The following is a 20,915-nucleotide window of genomic DNA, read 5'->3' on the forward strand; positions in this document are numbered from 1 at the left end:
GCTACATTGTCTATACACATATGGTGTAAACATACATAAATAAAATATTGGTCCGTTAAACTCTAGCTTAATATCCATATAGCTCCATTAGGTGAGGGAAATCGTTATGTGCCAGTCTGAATTGACTCACATCAACAAACGCTATAGCTAGGCTACAACCTGTTTATATACACCTGAATAAAATAACCTGTGACAATTGAAGAGGCACCCCCACTCCCTCATGTCACCAGCTCTGAGCAGACGGGCCCTTCTCCCTCCTCCCCCCTCCCTCTCCCGTAGGCCCGGTATAAAAGCCCTCTCCCGTGCACCGTAAATAATGTTGATAAAGACGCCACCGAAAACGACTTTCACACATCGCCCGATTGATTTAACGTGACCTCCGTTTCCAAATGATATTGGAAGCCTATTTAAACAGATGAAGGCTTAAATTGTCTTGCTTGTATGGAGTTTAATTCCCCATTCATCATCATTACTCAGTGATTGGTCCATCCACGCCTCCCCTAGCCAGCCCAGCGCGCTATGACAAGGGCCTGTAAATTAGAATGTAATACAATTTAAACAGCAGCCGAAGCAGCCTCGGATAGAATGACTGTGTTTTTTTGTCTCTCCAGTGGACAGCTGCTCCGCACCTCCCCTATGAAGAAGCTTTGTGCTAGTCAGGGATCCGACGAGCCCTGAGCCAATTCTCACTAATAACATCTTATAAGACCGATGTAATTGCTGTTATGTCCGCAATATAGCAGCCGTTCGATCGTAGTCTATAGTGTCTTCCAGCGATTAAATTGCGTGTTGATGGTGGATTAGTCCATTGAGTATTCAACTGTAGTGAGGGAGAGCTGGGGATCCATATGGGTTGTTGGTTAAATGTGGTTGTAATTTGTATCACTTTTATGTGTCTTTCCGGCACTGTGACGCGCGTTTGAAAATATGATCATATGGTGGGGGTGGCTGCAACTGTATGGATAATCAGATCCTGGCTGCTGCCCATAACTCACACTGTCACTGTCCAATGGGACACCATTTTGAAATGGCCGAGGCATTTGAATATGTATTTCGTTTATATTTTATTTTACATTATTATTTTATTATGCAAACCAAAACTATTTTCCTTTCCGTCCTGCAACCTCCATATCAGGCTAAAATATGGCGTGATAGCTTACATAAATCTGCCTTGTGGTTTCGCCCGACCCGGGCTGCTTAAACGGTGTATTATTCCAAACATATGCATTTTAATCAGCTCGGTCACACTTACAAGAACTCCACTTAATAAGGCGATCAATCACACCTTAGCGCGTGGGGTGGAGGGTATATGGGGGGGGGCTCGCGGGCGCCGTCTGATTAGGACGAACCTTTTACCTCGTGATACACGGATATGACCGCGGAATGGGAGAATCTAACGAATAATTAGCCTACACATAATTTTTCTACAGATACAAAAATAAATATATACTAATATATTTTAGAAACTTGTGTTTATTGGAAAGGGAAAGGAAGAGTTTGGGCCGCAGGTACCCGAGCTGTTAAGCGCGGTTGGCCAGTAACCGAAAGGCCGCTGGTTCGAATCCCCAACACGACCAGGTAGAACATCTGTCAATGTCCCCTTGAGCAAGGCGCTTAATCCTAATTGTTCTGGATAAGAGCATCTGCTAAATGACCTAAACTGTATCTCTATAATAAGGCTGTAGGATATTTTGTCCTAAAATGGTAGGCTAAGTAAAACCAACGGTAGTTTAATCTTGTCTCGTTTATTCGTTAGATAACGATTGGAAATCAGTTAATTAGAGAACGATCATGACTTAATTAGTCTTATTTTAGCCTCATTTTAGCCTCATTGCATAGTTATAGGGAAAATGTATTGTTACTGCATTTTACACGCCATAGTCTATTGGAATGCTTTTATCCGCCTTCCACTTAAATATCACACATTTTCACTTTTCATTTGCTGAAATAACTTCTAATCTACCCCTTCGACGATGTAAACGCCTATTAGAACCCTATTTGAGCTCGTGGTACTAGTCTTTTCCAAATGTGTCCCATTATATCCAGAAAGCTCTCGCTTACAGAGAGCGCGCGCCTCAATTTACAAGTCAAATGCAGCCAATTAAGCTCGGGCTGATTGGTGGGGCCGGTTAGATCATCGATCTTTTGCATTCCAATATCTTTTCCAGACAACTAATTCTGCTGTTGTCTATTAACCGGTGGAGAAAATATGACAGGCGTTAACGGAGCCCGGGGACCACTTAGCTGCCACACAATCTCGCGCGCACATCACAAGACGAGGCCCAGCATCTCTGTTTTGACACCGGCCACTTCAGCCAAATTAGTGCCTGTATCAGGAGCAATATTCAATGACAATGACAATGACCTTAGGCCCACTGTATTATATATTTTTCCATTCCATTTGTTTAAAATAGCCTACCAATAAAGGAATTGATAGGAAGTCACATATTTCTATTACTTTAGGCCTTACAATGAGCTATGAATTCGTTCCATATCAATAGAATATGAATAACCTTTTTGGAAGAATATTTTCATTTGATTTAGAGTAGGATTCTACATGCAGGTCTTCCTTTGATTAAAAATACTAGGTCTATAATGAGTCAGTCATGGAATAAAACATTCGATAGATGTTGTTGTTTGAAATGCTGTTTATTGCAAATTTGAAGTCCAGAACAATCCAACAATTTATTCAGCAAAAATGACCAGAGTTCAGCACCTATATGAATTCGCTCTCTTGAGCCTTTTTCCGTACTATCCATAAAACATGACAGGGTTATTTCGATGAAATACTATGTCAGTAACAGTACAAAGCGAGAAATTGACATAAAGAAATAATAGCAAATTCCCCAAAATATTTTAGAATGAGTAGGCTAATAAATATAAGGCTTATCTTTCAGAATCAGTCGTTATAAATGCATGAATCCAAGGATTCGGTATTCTGAACATTGGCTGAGGGTGAAGTAGGATGCAGTAGAATTGGGGAGGCAGGGGGAGAGAGGGGCAAGCGTTCAGTCGAGGGTATATGGGTGAGATGGGCAGCTCGAGCAAACGAACTCGGCCTAATTTGCCTGGAGTGATTGTCCAATGGCATCTCTCTCTTCCCTTCCCCGTGTATATCCTCCTCTTCGTTTCTCCCTCGTCCTCTTCTCAGACTCCCGTCACCTCTCCTCCTCTTCCCCGTCAAGCCAGCGCGAGCTAATCCGTTCCCCTGACGCCTTGTTACGGTTTGGCAGCAATGAACCCTCCACGGCCTCCGCGCGCGCCGGTATTATCATTTATTCAACACTCAAAATCCATCCACCACGTACATATAGGCCTACATCACTTACTAATTTTACCAGCATCTGCACATTTCGGCCCCAACCCGTCAAAAAGGGAGGCTCGGGTAGGGAGATAGAGAGCCATAATGAGACGGTGCAGTCTGTTAACACATTCCCTTGTTAAAAAGGAAGTTGGAATAGACCATTCTAGTGAAAATTACAAAACAGGTCAATTTGGAAATCTGAAGAGACTATAGATAGGGCTAAAGATAAATCGTTAACGCCATCCATCACGGAGATAAACGGTTGTCTGTAATTCCCAGTCCACCCGGGCTCTCTCTTTCCTCGCACAAAATTAATCTTCAATAAATCAAATGTGGTTTTTGTCCGATCTCATAATGTTTCATAGTCTGCATGGGGTTTTACAACTGAATTATTATTTTTTCAGTGGATAGACTATCATGATGTGTGAGACCGTCGCGTTGGTGCTAGAAACATATAGCTTAAAAACAAGGTAGGCAAATTGTTTGCGCCTGAGCTCGTTCATCTCTCCTTTCTGTAGTAGCAGGTGTATGTAACAGCGCGCACTGCGGTATCTGTCGTTTATGCTGCTGCTTTTATGGAGTATGCTCCACATGATCGTTGTATTCATGCTGTTTGGGTCATGTTCATGTTTTTTTTATTTAAGTTTGATAAAAGCTCTTGGTAAAAGATTATGGCCCTCTTCTGCGCTTGTTTGACCCAGTCCAATGAACACATGTGGATGTGCTCTCTTCGTTTTATCTGTTCAATGGCACCTCCTCTCTCTGGTCCAAAGTCCCCGGCGAGGACTTGCTCAGCACCGACGGAGTAAACGTCAAAAACGCGTCAGTCCTGTTCGTTGGGGAGCACGGGAAATCAGACCCGGTAGGCCTCTGTTGAAGGCCGTTTGATTGAGCGGAGTGACAGGCGAGGCAGGAGCAGGGGCTCCCCCCGGGACCGAGGCCGTGGGCCGGGCTGGGGTACAGGGGCGGGTGCCTGAACGAACACAGAAGCTCCGGCCTCTGGTAGGGGTGAGACAACATCCGGAAACTGTCAAGGGACCTGAGGGGGTTGGAAAAGGGGGTGGCGGAGGAGGCCGAGCCGGCTCCGACCCCAAGGTGGGAGTAATACGGTAATGGTAGGTGGGACGGGAAGGGGTAACCCAGGTTCCCGGTGGCGGCCGCGTGACTCATCATGTAGGTGTAGAAGGCGGGGTCGGCGGGGTGAGGCCACGTCATGGCCAGACGCTGCCGCTTGTCCTTCATCCGGCGGTTCTGGAACCACACCTATGGAACACAGACATACAGACAGACAGACAGGCGGGGTAAAATATTAACCTACATCAGTCTGTGACGAGACAGACAAGGGATTTACAGTTGTTTTTGCACTTTACGCAGGGTTCCAAATGGCCTTACAGTTGGCGAGTACTGGCCAGACCAATAGGCATAGGCAAATTCCAATTCATGAGTCAATACTTAAGCTCGACCCTTAAATGTTTTCGGTTTAATCATTAACAAAATGAATCACCGTTTCATTTTGGTGAATGTTGCCAGCACCTGCATTTACTGTATTGTTTTGAGAACCCACATAAAAATAGTCTGAGTAGCCTAGGCATCGATTTGTCTGATATGATTTCAAGCGAACTCACATTGTTTTCTTTTAGATTCGCAATTAAACTAGGTCATTTATATGGCCAATATGTTCTATGGGCAATAATGTAGGTTTAGATGCAGTCGAGAAACTGTATTATGTTGTTGTAATATTGTTGTTGTTATTATAGACCCTAATCTCACCTTGATAGTGGTTTCTGGCAAATTTAGTGAAGCCGCCAGTTCGCATCTCCTCGGCCTGGACACGTAATTCTCCCGGTAGAATTCCTTCTCCAACCGGCCGATTTGCTCCCGCGTAAAGGCTGTCCGGTACCGTCGCATCGCGTCAGCCCCGTAGGACAGCGAGCCCTGGCCCAAACCCATCTTACCGGGATCCATACCGCTGTCACTCGGGTGGCATGGGGAATCACCGTTTCGACCTGGAATGGGTTCAAAACATGAATCTGATTGTTTGTTATCGAAAAGCCTAAAGTAAAGATACATTTCATTATACAATAGTATCCTACAATTGTACTGTGGTTTCTTTTGTTCGTTTTGTTTTTGTATAATTGACACTGCAGCCTGTATTTTTCGTTTGATTGAGGTTGACAAAAATCGAAAGCAGAGCACCATAACTAGCCAAAATGCATCTGATGCTAAATTAGGCCTATATACAGTAAACTAAACAATCCATATCGATGAATATCATACCTGCAGAAGAGACAATTATATTCATTCATAATTGTGATAATTGTTTACTTGATATCAGTACAATATTTTCATAAAATAAATGTGTAGAGAATAGCATAGGCCTATGTATGACTTGCCTAATTAAATACAGGTTAAATAAATAAAAATACATGTATAATAATTCGTCCAACATGTACTCTACTTTTTCCCATTAATTTGAAAACCCATCCTCAAAATACATATGATAATAAGCATTAGACAATTCTTTTGGAGCCTATTTTTCATAAAGACAGGACCAGTTTGATGTCAGTTCTCCAGGGGTTTGGTCCCCAGACAAATCCAATCAGTCTACCAACGAATTCATATAAACGTTTTTTTGTATTTTTTTTTTGGTCTACCATTTTTATTTGTGGTTTGTTTAGTACTTAAAATCTCTTCTAGTAGCCTAGTTCGTGCAAATTGGTTAATTTGCTACAGGGTGTCTGGCGCCGGGTGTACTCGTTTTAAAAGAGTGACACTGTGGTTAAAACCCTAGCTAAGGGGGTGTAACCCTAAGAGAGATCTTTCATGGGTGTGGATGTAACAATCCATGAGTTCAGCTATAGTGAAATTCATTCATTCATGTGACATTCATTCCAAATGAACGTTGTTATAAAAACATAACAATTACGTTCCGTAAGTCGTTGTCACTCCCTTTCCATTATACAATCAAATGGAATTTCTTGAATATGTTACCCCATAATTGACTTATTCATTCTGGATGCTGCATGCACATAAATGGGCTACTAGCGATGTTTACAGCGTGACATCTATTGCATTCATTTATTTACGTTGTCCAAAATCCCATCCATGCAATGTGTTGAAGAGAACGAAAAGAAGAGTTCCACGCCGTTTCATGCATTACCTTTCCCGTTGGGGTAGTCCATGCTTTCTGGCGTGCAGCTCACATCAATTTCTTCATAGAAGTCTGACTCAGTGTCCGAGCTGCTAGCTTCTTTGTTGGTGTGATCTAATCGATGTCTCTCGGTTGAAGAGGACATGCCAACCGGCCTTATATCAGCGCACACGCGTCCCCGTACGCCCTTTACCTCCTCGTCCGCTCTGTCTCGCGAGTAGGGCGCAGAACCGGGGCTGGTGTAGTTCCTGTGGACCGTTTTTCCTTGTGATTCTCGCTCGGGGCTTCCAACTGCTTCCGACAAATTAGAGCCCGTCTTGCCAACTGCCGTGCCAAGTTGACCTCCTTCCGCGAGCATCACCATCTCTTTTCTGTTTTCCATTACCGACGAGCGAACAAACGAAGGCGCGTGGAATAAACCAGCGCCAAATCGCTACTATGGAAAGAGCACAATCTGGCTGTGACACTACGGGTGGCGAAGGGATTCAGTCGTGAGAGTGGAGAAAAGAGAAGAGGAATGAATTGAATTGAGAGAAGAGAAGAGAGGGACGTTCTGACCCTGCGAGGCGAGTGCTCCAGAGTGCAGCACGAGCTCTGGGAGGGATCACCATTGCCCTCGCTTTCTCTCGAGCTGTCATTCTTAATAGGGCAGTCGTCATGATGGCACCCCTGATGACGCACCGCATCGATTGGATGTGGATAAACAGAGAACGAGCCATAGAATTAGGAATTAGAAATAGGATTTCTCTATGGAACGAGCAATCACGACAGTGGGTTGGGGGAGGGTCGAGGGCTAGTAGGGAAAACAAGCAGCTTTGGAACCGGAGTGTAGAAGCACTTACCACACGGCATGAGCTAACGAGCAAATTATTTTGTGCCGGTATGATGAGTATATTGCAAGTCCACTAAACATCAATGTTCTAAAATCCTCAATTTCCACAAGGAAACAAAATCATTATGATGCATTCTGACAAATCTGCATGCATGCTTTCAATGAATTGATTTGAATGGTTCTACATGTAACTCTTAGGTGGTACACAATTATTAAGATGATGAACAACATTGATATGTAAATTATGAAGATCAATAATTGACTAATAACTTGGACACCAGGTTATGTAGTCTAATCTGTAATATAGTCATCCATATTATTAAACCAACTATTTCCGTTTTTAACGTGGGTCTGCAAATAGCCTACTGTTATATATATTTTTGGAAATATTTTTTATTGTTGAGGAAATACGATGTGTGTTTTGTCTAAAACAAAACAAAGTTATTTTAAAAGGTCTAATGTGAAGAAGAATGCATGATAATATTATATTATTCAATGCAAGCGTTTCAATCAAAAGCCTCATGGCCTCCAATGCGTATCTGACATCAAAATAATCACGTTGTTATAATACAACGTCCATGAGACCGCAATTCTAAACGGAAGTGGAAGCAGGTTCCATTACCAGTGGGGAGTAATAGAGCCGTTTAAACATGTTCCATTTGGAACAACATGCTTCATGAGCGCCACGAAGCGCCTAATGAAATGAAATTGAGATGCTCGCTCAATAGTGCCCTGTCCAAGTGTCCATAGAACGCTGCGTAATTGGAACAGAACACGCAATCTTCGTCACATTTCAATGCCCCTATCCCTCTCCCTCCCCCCTCTTCCCAATCTCTTTCCCTCCCTCTCTCACCCCCTCCTCCTCTCCCTCCCTCCTCCTCTAAAGTGGTGTCAAGTAAAGTGCTCAGAGGTCAAGTCCTGGTGGCCAGAGTTAAGATTACTGACCATTTTACTTGCGATTACATTTAGGCTATATTAGTCTAGAAAACCAACAACATGGGCTACAGGACAATGTGACAAGGTTTGGATCATAACTAAGGCCTATAATTTAGGAAGCATTGTTTTACTGTAATTGCGTAGTTTTTTTCAGCTATACTATAGCCTGCATTAGGGCTATGGCATATTTGAACTGGGTAAAACTTTATAAGCAAAATATATACGCCACAAAAAGGTATATTAGAAGGCTACACATTACTGGAAAAGTCAACCATTTGATTATTGTGAATTTTAAACAAAACTATTTCTGACATTCTCTGTGCACACACTGTGTTCTATGGGTGATTACGCACGCGCAGATAAAGGCGAGGCGGTGCACGTGCAGTGAATGTTTTCAGGGTGGGGGCCGTCTGTCTCCTAAACTCTCTTTGATGTATGTACTCTAGCGCAGTAAAAAGTCACTAAACACAGCGATAAAGGGCAAGGCTTTTAAGGCTATGGCCTTTGGGGGAGGTTGAACTTGATATTACCACTTTAAAGATTTCACGGTGTTTTAAGTTGAGCCCTGGAATCGTATTGTGGCCTGTTACAACTCTCTTTCTGTTTGTTTCCTGCTTACCCATTACGCATAGCATCCTCAGTAGACTATTCTGTCTATGAAGAATAGGCTATATAAGCATCCAGACCAAGCCGTTATTAGCTAATTGACGGAGATTAAGTTTACAAGGTTGTGTGCGTCCCGATTCTCCACCCTTCTCCCAATGTGTACTTGCACAAGGATTTTATCGGTTGCTTCATAAATGGAACCTTTGAAAGTTCTATTTAAAACCCTCTGATCAGAACCCTGGGGGTCCTTCACTGATCAGATCCCTGGGGGTCCTTCACTGAATCAAAATTGGCTCCATACAGAGCCCTGCATTTATTAATTATGGCTACTAATAAATATAAATATTTATATCTAAGAATATAATATACTAAACGCAACATGCAACAATTTCATTGATTTACTGAGTTACAGTTCATATGAGGAAATCAGTCAAATTTAAATAAATTCATTCTCCCGAAATCTATGGATTTCACATGACTGGGAATACAGATATACATCTGTTGGTCACAGATACCTTGAAAAAAAATGGGCCTCAGGATCTCACCAAGGTATTTTTGTGCATTCAAATTGCCATTGATAAAATGCAATTGTGTTCGATGTCCGTAGCTTATGCCTGCCAATACCATAACCCCATCACCATTATGGTGCACTCTGTCCACAACGTTGACATCAGTAAACCGCTCACCCACAGGATGCCATACACGTGGCCTGCGGTTGTGAGGCCGGTGGGACACATTGCCAAATTCACTAAAATACTTTGGAGGCAGCTTATGGTAGAGAAATTAACAAATTCTCTGGCAACAGCTCTGGTGGACATTCCTGCAGTCAGCATGCCAATTGCACGCTCCCTCAAAATTTGAGACATCTATGGCATTGTGTTGTGTGACAGAACTGCACATTTTAGAGTGGCCTTTTATTGCCCCAGCACAAGGTGCACCTGTGTAATTATCATGCTGTTTAATCAGCTTCTTGATATGCCACACCTGTCAGGCGGATGGTTTATCTTGGCAAAGGAGAAATGCTCACTAACAGGAATGTAAATAAATTTGTTCACAACATTTGAGAGAAATAAGCTTTTTGTGCACATGGAACATTTCTGGGATCTTTTATTTCAGCCCATGAAACATGCATCCAACACTTTACATGTTGTGTTTACATTTTTGTTCAGTATATTTTCTTCTAAAAAAATAACTGCCTCTCAGGAGCATGCAGACAGCTCAAGAGGTAGCCTATGCTTAGATAAGCAGAAAAATCATCTTTTTTTGGTTTTTTTTACATAGAATTAAGCATAATGATTATGTCTCTAGATTGCAGGAAAAAGCTGTTTCAGGTGTTTGAAAAACTTATAGTCAGGGGGCCTAGCCCCCCTCTTGACCACTCCCCAGCCATCCTCACATTTTTGGGGTGCATACCGCCCCTGACCAGGAGTACTTGCTACTGTGATTCCTGAAATGCAGGTTACTGGCCCAAAGCTCTAACCGCTATGCTGCCTAATAAATGATTTATAATAAGTATTGGTGATTCAATAGCCTAGTTAATCATTGCATGACTTTTAAAGCACTATCTACGTTTGGCTCAGAGTCTGGCAGTAACCCAGCTATCAGAGGCAGAGGATCTCTCTTTCGGCTGCTGCTGACAACTTCATGTCAGTTGTTCTTCTACATCATAATAATTATATGTCTGCATAGCATTTTGTCTTCGTTTTGGCAGATGAACTTATATTTATTTCGAATGATTAACTCATGTTTTTGATCCTTTTTTCTTGTCCTCAGGAACCAGCCAGGCAATATCAACATGTAAAGTGTTGGTCCCATTTTTCATGAGCTGAAATAAAAGATCCCAGAAATGTTCCATAAGCACAAAAGCGTATTTCTCTCATATTTTGTGCACACATTTGTTTACATCCCTGTTAGTGAGCATTTCTACGTTACCAAGATAATCCATCTGTCTGACAGGTGTGTCATGTCAAGAAGCTGATTAAACAGCATGATCATTACACAGGTGCACCTTGTGCTGGAGACAATACAAGGCCACTCTAAAATGTGCAGTTTTGAATGTTCATTTCTCTACCATAAGCCGCCTCCAACATCATTTTAGAGAATTTGGCAGTACATCCAACTGGCCTTACAACTGCAGACCACATGTAACTACGTCAGCCCAGGACCTGTACATTTGCTTCTTTACCTGCAGGATCATCTAAGGAGGGGGGATGGGGGCTGAGGAGTATTTCTGTCTGTAATAAAGCTCTTTTGTGGGGAAAAAATCATCCTGATTGGCTGTTGGCTGGACCTGGCTAACCAGTGGGTGGACCTATGCCCTACCAGGCCCACCCATAGCTTCTCCCCAGCCCAGTAATGTGAAATCCATAGATGAAGGCCTAATTCATTTATTTCAGTTGACTGATTTCCTTGTATGAACTGTAACTCAGTAAAATCTTTGAAAATGTTGCATATTGCGTTTATATTTTTGTTCAGTATATACATGCTTCTCTGCATCTCTGCTAAAATCTGGGTAACATTTTGAAAGGAATGTAAGTCTTATTCAGTATATTTAGTTATTGATTGCTTTTCTCAAGTCTACCAACCTTGCCAGCAGGCATGCCCAACCAGCTCTCACAGTCACACGTCAGAATTAGACATTCATCCATGTTTCTCAAACTTCACATTTTGAAGTTGTTCCAAACTTCACATTTCAAAGTGTATTGCTCCAAGGTTAAATTTAGGGATTAACTCTGAATTCTTAAGGTAAGGGTTAATTTTTGGGATAGGCTTAAAACCCCAAAAAATCAAAAACAACTTTCTATTGCTTGATTCAAACATACTGTAACGTGCGTCGTAAGGAGGGGACCAAAACGCAGCGGGTATATTGATCATCTTCTTATTTATTGAAGGAAAAAAACACTTAAACAAAACAAACGATGAAAACAGTCCCGTAAGGTGCACAGACTATACAGGAAACAACCACCCACAAACACAAGTGAAAACACATACAACTAAATATGGCCTCCAATCAGAGATAACAACAACCAGCTGCCTCTAATTGGAGGTCATTGACAAAACGAACATAGAAATAGACAAGCTAGATAAACACGTAGAAATAGATAACCTAGAACATAAACCAAAAACCCCGAAACACACAAACCAAACACCCCCTGCCACGCCCTGACCAAACTACAATAACAAATAACCCCTTTTACTGGTCAGGACGTGACACATGCAACATTTGAAACCAAAGGCAGATGCTTATGCCACAAGGCCCTAGCAAATCCAAAGCCATCTTGAAGGTAACAGCGCTCACTGTTGCCCATAGTGGCCGTTTCCACGTCATCTCCTATAGTCCTCAGACATGGATGGGCATCAAATACTGACTTGTATCACGGGTGACCTGCCTGGGCATGTCAGCTAAAGTAGTTAGACCATCTAGCTAAGTTGATTGATAGCCTGAAATGACTTATTGGTAGCTAGTTATAAGGTTGGCAGATTGGGAACCTATCTGGGCTAGCTAAAGGCAACTTCATAAAATTGCTAGGTGGCTAGTAATATTACAGAGAAACAACAACAAAAATATAAATATTATAAATATATATATTTTTTTTTAAACAGGTCTAATCTGAGGGGGCATGTATGTGGCCCTGTGGGCATTACTCCACTACTCCTGGTGCACTCTTCAATTATCTAACTGTTGAACCATTTCCTTTTTAAAGAACACTCTCAGTTTTTGTCATAGCCCTCACTAGCTTTCATACAGTTTAAACATGAGATTGTCCAAGGTGTAGGACTTGAAGACAGTTGCTATCAATTGGAGCACTGCGATTGGTTGACCAAATTCTAGGGCTGACAGCGGGGCTTAGATGAGTGTCAAATTGATGGCTAATGGCACCTTCAGAATTTTTGATCTAAGAGTGTAAGCTATGATTTTATTAAACACACAATTTCTTCTTGCTTGTAGCTAGCATTTAGTTTGCAACAGCAGAGGCTTGTATGAATCTTGCTGTTTGCCACTGACCTCGGCAACAATGTTGCGAAATATGAATTTGATCTCCCTCTGCTAGTGTTGGAAGAGACAACTAGCCATTTTTCTGACCAGGTAAAATCATGCAGCAGCATCATTAATATGAATATAAATGTCAAAGCAAAAAAGCAAAACAAATGAAAAAGCAGGTTGTTAGCAGTCATTTCAGAGTTTGACATGACTGTGTTAACTTTTATTAGCTGTTGTTGCCTAAAATCCACATTACGATCTGGAGTAGGGATAGAACCCTTTTGGTTGTCTAAAATCCACATTACGATCTGGAGTAGGGATAGAACCCTTTTGGTTGTCTAAAATCCACATTACGATCTGGAGTAGGGAGAGAACCCTTTTGGTTGTCTAAAATCCACATTACGATCTGGAGTAGGAATAGAACCCTTTTGGTTGTCTAAAATCCACATTACGATCTGGAGTAGGGATAGAACCATTTTGGTTGTCTAAAATCCACATTACGATCTGGAGTAGGAATAGAACCCTTTTGGTTGTCTAAAATCCACATTACGATCTGGAGTAGGGATAGAACCCTTTTGGTTGTCTAAAATCCACATTACGCTCTGGAGTAGGAATAGAACCCTTTTGGTTGTCTAAAATCCACATTACGCTCTGGAGTAGGAATAGAACCCTTTTGGTTGTCTAAAATCCACATTACGCTCTGGAGTAGGAATAGAACCCTTTTGGTTGTCTAAAATCCACATTACGCATCTGGGAGTAGGAATAGAACCCTTTTGGTTGTCTAAAATCCACATTACGCTCTGGAGTAGGGATAGAACCCTTTTGGTTGTCTAAAATCCACATTACGATCTGGAGTAGGGAGAGAACCCTTTTGGTTGTCTAAAATCCACATTACGATCTGGGGTAGGAATAGAACCCTTTTGGTTCTTTGCCTTCAGTAGGAAGTATTATAGTATAATATAACCTTTTTAAATTAATCTCGTCCAAATAACCAAAAGGCTCTATATAGAACCCCAAATAACCATTGTTTCTAAGAGTGTACCCATCATGGATTAAACAATGTAAACACAAATTAAATGCTTTTTAATCCATGATGGGGGTGTGCAAGTGCACACTTTAGGAGAAGGTTGGAGAATCAGGATGCAGCCACAGTAACAGTCTTCTTTCCCCACTCTTTATTGGACTATCCAGTTCTTGGGTTCTCTGATTTCCACTGCTAGTTTGAGCAGGTTAGGGATGTGGCATCGCAGCAGACATGTCCTACAGTTCAGATACATTAGCCTATCATGGTACTGGGGACTAAGATGACATCAGGGGTCGTCGTGGGAAGGTGTGACGCCGGGGATGCCGTCAAGCAATCTCGCGCAGTCATCGCTGTCCTCGTGCGCCCTCGCCTGTTGAAAAAGAGGACGACACACACGAGCCCTCCCGGCAGTGGTGGTTCTAGACCATTTCAACCGGGGGGCCAAGCTGGGGCCAGTTGTACTGTCAGAGGGGCCAGTTACATTAGACGTTATCGTTGTCATATCGTTTTCTTCACTGCATTGCAGGCATTAGCAGGTAAAATACAATGTTCATAATCATCATCGTTGCCACTGTCTAATAACGGATGTAAACAAAAAGAATGATAGCGAAAAGGAGTTATGTAAAAATGATTTCATACTCCACATTTAGGGGGGCCACAAGGGGGTCCAAAATTGTTGTCACAGGGGCACTGCCCCCCCCCCCCCCCCCCCAGAAACGCTAGTGCCTCCCGGATCGTCACGGCTACTCTGACTGAGTGAAATTCCTGCGCACACTCTCTTGCAGTGCACACAGGTCCACCTTCCCCTTATCCTTCCGTTTCTTATTATTCTCTAGATTTCCCTCGCTCTACTCTCCCCTTACAATGACAGTTCACAGTAAAGGTGTTGTTTCGGCCTGTTCTCTAACGATATTAGATGCCGTTTTCAAGGTCTGCATCTTTTATCTCTCTTCTCTGTATCCCTCTGAAACACACTACAGTATACTGTTAAAACTATACACGTTTTGGATGGATTATGCTTTGATTCTATAGTCTAAATATACTAGCTATATTCCTCAATAGGCCCTATATGTCTTTGAGTTGGTTAGGAATTGTATTATTTATCTCCCATCTGACGATACTCTGTCTGGCACAAGAGGTAGGCTAACTTTTTGCACAATAGTTTCGACTCTGCTACCAGCGTGGAGTACAAAAAGCGATTATATCTTTTAGATTTCCTATTCTGCCTGTCTTTTAAGTTTTTAAGAAATGTAGGCATACGTCACTTAATCACTTTTAAGCCATATTAGGCTACCGTACAATTCTTCAACTTGTGTTATAAAATTGAAGACCTTCTTGAATTGAAAATGAGTATAAGAAAGTGTAAAAAAGTGTAATGTTATTGTCCCTCCATGAGAACGTTGGTGCTGTTAATTGATATAGTCCAGGTCAAGACAAGCTCGGGAGACATTAATGATGTGTCCAAACCACCTAGTCACAATCGGAACCATAGTAATAGAATGTATCATTAGAACCTAACTAATATTTCACAGCAGATACAATTCCAAAGAGAGGGAAATGATTTCGGTAAGACATGACTGTTTCCAGAGGACCTGCAACACAACTAGCTCTCTGGATCAGACAACACTCCTGACAGAGTACGTTCCTCGATATTTTTAAGTTTGAGTTACCAACAAGACCTAGCATACTACGTTTTCAAACTATCGTGGGTGGTTTGACAAACTTTTTGCAATTCTGGATTTTTGGTAACACTTTGCACTGTTGCCATTTCTGTGTAACGTTCAACGTAACATGTAGGCCAATGAAATGACTTCACTGACACCATCCATGTTTGAGTGAACAATAGTAGGAGTCGATGGGAAGAACAAAACAATAATAGGCTGTGAGTGTAGGCATACTGTAAAGCCTACCATGTTTCCCAATATGATGTTATTGATAATCGATAGAATATATTATTGCGTGTTACTGTTTTCTGTTGTCCTAATGTTGCATTATTGACAGCAAAATGGCCTAGATATTTCTTCATTCTATCTTGTGTGGTTTGAGAAACTTTGCATATTGTGGATCTAGGTACCACTTTGCAACGATGCCAGTTCTTATTTGTGTTCTGCTTAACAAGTTGGGTCATCCCAATACTTGTTACGCATGACTTAAATCATCCATGTTGGGATGAAGATTAGGATTCGCCTGCTGTAAGTATGCAGTGTAACAATGAGTAATTACAATACTAAACCTGTCATCTGAACTACGGGAGGCTTTGTCTGCTTTAAAGGCGGTAGGCCTACCATGTTTTTTCCAAAATATTATTGAGCATGTATTCATTGGGTGTTTATAAGTAGTGATTAACAGTTGTATTCATAATATCGGATGAATTGATATTTTGAAACGAATTGCATGTGATACTGTGTAAACCGAGCGTTCCATATTTTCCCTTCCAAAAACCTCTCCTACTATGTTCCACTCTCTCTGAACTGTTTTTCTTCCATTCATCTGAGTTCATGGAAATATATCGAATGGTCTGAGAACTCTGAAACTGATTTATAGCCCAAGGCTACATATTTGTACAGTAGTATAATACCCACAATCACAGCCAAATGTACACACTCTGTTTTGGCAGAGAATTAAAGGATACTTTTCTCCATAGGCCTAGCTATATACAGTCTGTCTTAGTTATCAATTGTGCTATTCTGTATCTCTGATCGGCTGATACTTTGTGGCATAAGCAGTACTTTGTACACAATAGCTGGCACTTTACCAACTAGGTTTGAAAACAGCTATTATATATTTTACATGTCTATTTCTGCCCGTCTACACTGTACAAATAAATAGAGATGAATAGAATACATATTTTGTCAATCCTTTGTGTTGGATGAAATAAAAAGAAAAGAAGGAAACTGTAACGCCTATTTGAAGGCAATTTCCAATTTCCTTGGTCCATAATTGTTTCTAAACGCTATACCAAGGAGACAGACATTTCGTGATATTCATGTTTGTTTGCAATATTTCGTGTACATCACACCATTCCATTTCGTGTACATCACAACATTCCATTTCGTGTACATTTGGCTGCAAATGTTTTATGTTAATTTTCTCCATAGAATCGGGTATAAAAAAAATAGAATGTAGGGAATCCTTGAAAATAATATTTAAGTTGATGTCACACGCGCTTAAATGAATGGTTGTATGTTTTTTGTTCAATCAATCCCTATAGGCTATGCTATTTTTAATATAGGCCCAATCTCATGACCTCTTGAGATATCCTTGTGTTTCACTCTATCCTTGTGCTATAGGATACACATAAGGATGGACTATAGAAGCCCTTGTGTGTCACTTGTGAGGAGTTATGCAGCGTACCAGTCATGACAGATAGGCCTACTATCTTGTGATCTGTCAGCAGATAAGCTAACACTTACAATGCTCTTTTGCGCAATTCAAGGATGACCTTGTTCGTTTACAGTAGTGGCACTTTATTGTGTGTGTTTTAGATGTGGTACTCGGAGAACACCAGATGGGGTAGGATGGCTCGCTCATTGTTGATAGTACTTTCACTCTGGTTTTCACTCAAAGTAGATTTCTAGTTGTTTTTAACGGTTTGACCCAGAAACGTACGTTCTCCGTAGGCTATTTGTGGGCATAGGTGCAAGAACCGAAAGGTTCGAACAAAGAGGGAAGCGGGCCCCTCAGCAGACCTTGCAGATTGTGCCGTTTTGGGTTTTACTAGTGGGCACAACTTGAACTTGACCATGGAGTCTGCGCAGTGCTCGATGCAACCCTCGACTACAGGCTAGGCCATATGTCTCAGTATTTTAGTTTTGAACAAGAGTGGGCTATTCCATCAATGCCCACCATGGCAAAAAATTAAACCACGTTCAATTTCACATGGAATGGTTTTGCTTATAGAATTGTCAGTAAGAAGGATACGCCAATGGAATAATATATTTTATGCTATACTAGCCCCTCCCCTCTCCTCTGCCACAGCTTGGCCTTGAAACTGGATGACGCAGCCACCAGAGCTTTAATTGCGTTGACCTTGGAACGCACCAGTAAATATGTCTAGAGAATGCGAGGTGACTAGAGCTGCCTGCAGATCTCTTCTGTTGTTGAGCCCCCCTTTATCGCTCCTTGCGCCTCTATTTGTTACTGCTAACCGCTCTTCTCACTAACGGAGGTCTTACCTAGGCACTGACACCTACATCACCCCATTAAACCAAAAACACCATTTGGTAGCCGTATAGATTTTACCACAATGTCAACAATAGCGTAGCAAACCAAGACACCCAGCACTCACCTGGCGCGAACCTTTGTTTATGGAATACACACATCGTTCCTAACTGAAACGGTCTTACGGTGGAGAAGATCCACATGTTGGCTTTGGGAAACGAACATGGAGAGTGCCATGTTTCCTGCAAATGAAGCCATTGACTTAGTCAGTGCATACATTGGATGCCAAGATTTAGAAATATGGCCTTGAACGAATGTTCTGACTTTATCATGGTCTCAAGTTTATTTGTATTTATCCAATACAACCAGGTTAACAGAAAGCTAGTTTCACAGAAGACCAAATGTTACATCATTTGTCTTCCTGAAACTATGCGATTCCGAAATAAACAAATTCTATATTGATGAAGAAGTTGAGAGGGTATGACAATGCAGCTTAATCGAATGGGTTGTGTCATACGATGCTCATTTGACCTTTATTTAACTAGGCAAGTAAGTTATGAACAAATTCTTATTTTCAATGACGGCTTAGGAACAGTGAGTCAGAACCACAGATATTATCCCTTGTCAGCTCGGGGATTCGATCTTTCAACCTTTCGGTTGCTGGTCCAACGCTCTAACCACTAGGCTGCCTCCCGCACCTCATATGGGGGGTATACATGTGATATTGGGAGTGCTGTTGTGTCGACGACATTTTTTGGGGTCATTTAGCGGACGCTCTTATCCATGGCAACTTACAGGAGCAATTAGAGTCATCAGGGATTCGAACCAGCAACCTCCGCCCCATTGTAACCTCTCGACAGGATAAAATTACCAACTGAATGTGACATTGTGCAACGCTTGTTTTGTTCTTTTTAAGTAAAAATGATTTGATTTATGTGAAATCGAAGCTTGTTGTATAGGCTAATTTGACTTCTATGAAAAGGTTGAGTTTTCGTTAGCATATTAAACAAATGTGTTTGGTAATTTCAGAGTAAAATGTTCCATTATATTATATCTAGGATTGCGTGTAACCAGTGCATCATTGATGGCAGGAATTTCCTTTATATATAAAAAAAATATTTTCCTTTCGAATAATGAAATATGTAACTAAATCACGAAGGATTAGGGGTATTTCATAACCGAGGACAACATAGGCTATAAGTCACTAATAAAATGGAATTTCAAGTTCACTGGAAACAAATGTCAATGTAGTATAATATTTTTTTACATTAAAAAGAATAACGTCAATATAATATGGATTTTAAGTGGCTTTTGCACAAATAATGTTTATCTTTTTAAACCATGAGATGTAAAGCCTAAACATGTTGGCTATATGTTTAGGCGAATTGGCGTTATTGTTGAACTCTTATAGGTTATAGGCTATTTTGTTGGTGTTTAGCCTAATTGTAAACACTTTGAGGTTAATTTCTGTCATTTGCAATACTGAGCTTTTTAGGAACCTTATTTTATGTTAATGCTAGTTTGAAATGATGCTTCTACTGTCGAGTTATTTTGTTTATTGTTAATGACGAATCGTTTTGACCTTACAAAAACGCAAGTGGCTATAGTGAAACATTTGGCCATAAGTAATAAAGTCATCAGGAAGTCGGTGGACGAACATGTTGCCTAGTTTTCTGATGATTCGATCTGAGTCAACTTGATGGTTAGTGAGTGACTGGATATTCTTTATAGAGCCTACTGCCGCCGTCTTGATAGAATTTCTGTTGAACATAATGCATTTTCCTTTGTATGTTAACTGGAAAAAGTTCCACGGCCTCGTCCTTGGGACAATAATGTTCAGGAAGAGTTCATGTCACCAGAAAGATAGTTATCCTACAGGGGCTGGCTGGCTAGCCTAATCGGTCCACTCATGGAAGACTGGTAACATTCGAAAATACAACAGATGTGGACATGGATAGTGGCTGAAGTTGAACTGCAATAATCTGTAGGCCCATATATTTACTGGGATTCCATTGTGCCAATAAATGATTTAACATGTAGCTTACATAGCTATAGTTTTATCAGCCCGTTAACAAAACGTTTAAGACTTCTACTTTGTGACACTTAGACAAAGCGAATGTATAAGAGAGCTGTCAGTCAGGGGCGATTCAAGAGTCACCCTGTTGACTCATTTTCCAATTTCCTTTTTATTTTATCCTTTAGTGCCACATCACGTTGCAGTCCGGAGAACATGGACAAGTCATGTGCCAGGCCGCCCTGTGGTTCACTGGCTCGACCACAGAAACACATTTCTATTCCTCTGGCTATAGTTTTTCTACCACAGTTTAGTTTCACATCACACCATGACAACTGGATAAGGCAGATTTTGGTTTCACGTTAGGGATTGAATAAAATATACGAATTGGAAATTGGCCCCCATCTTTGCAACGTATTGTAATAGTCATTGTTATTTGAAAATTGTAATATGATGATAGTTCATAGCTTTACAAATGGTTTTGATTTTTCTTTAATGGGTTTAGACTTATTTTTGTAGGCCTATTGTTACGTCGCATACAATTAAAATGTTATTATTTGCCGCGCGATGACAATACCAGTCGAAGGAAGCTAAGCATTTCCATGCTCTTGGTAATGACCTCACAGACGGGTCTCCCTAGCCAGTAGAATGTCTGGGCCAGTTTCATGGGGCATGGTGGTGGTCTGTTCCTCGCTAGGATGTCTGGTCTGGTCAGACCACTGGCTCAAAGCAGACCGCATATGCGCGCGCCGCTGTTTCCGTGACAGCTACTCATTTTTTTGGATTGTAGGCCCGGCGCTGGAAAACCAGGGTTTGAGAATGAACCTCGCTTTAGATTGCTATTTATTTGACTAGTTCATGTAAATATTGAATCTACTGTATTACAATTTCGAAAAGTTTGATTT

At 41.3% G+C, this 20,915-nt stretch overlaps 1 protein-coding gene across 1 annotated transcript; it reads right to left on the reverse strand.

Moving 5' to 3' along the window:
* Positions 1-2,630: 2,630 nt before the first annotated feature.
* On the reverse strand, positions 2,631-7,073 carry LOC106570521 (homeobox protein XHOX-3). Its single transcript, XM_014142938.3, has 3 exons — positions 6,465-7,073; positions 5,075-5,310; positions 2,631-4,567 (listed from the first exon to the last, which is right to left on the reverse strand). The coding sequence occupies exons 1-3, from the start codon at positions 6,835-6,837 to the stop codon at positions 4,040-4,042; spliced, it is 1,137 nt and encodes a 378-aa protein (XP_013998413.1). The 5' UTR covers positions 6,838-7,073; the 3' UTR covers positions 2,631-4,039.
* Between the last annotated feature and the right edge of the window lie 13,842 nt (positions 7,074-20,915).

The sequence above is a fragment of the Salmo salar genome, chromosome 14, assembly GCF_965601325.2.
Source record: "Salmo salar chromosome 14, fSalSal1, whole genome shotgun sequence".
Taxonomy (NCBI): domain Eukaryota; kingdom Metazoa; phylum Chordata; class Actinopteri; order Salmoniformes; family Salmonidae; genus Salmo; species Salmo salar.

What these genes read in the sequence shown, in the direction of transcription:
- LOC106570521 (XM_014142938.3), bottom strand. Translation starts at nt 6,837, where the DNA reads ATGGAAAACAGAAAAGAGATGGTGATGCTCGCGGAAGGAGGTCAACTT. An exon ending in GGACTACCCCAACGGGAAAG is followed by an intron (nt 5,311 to 6,464) that starts GTAATGCATGAA and finishes AACCCATTCCAG; the next exon opens with GTCGAAACGGTGATTCCCCA. An exon ending in TGCCAGAAACCACTATCAAG is followed by an intron (nt 4,568 to 5,074) that starts GTGAGATTAGGG and finishes TGTGTTCCATAG; the next exon opens with GTGTGGTTCCAGAACCGCCG.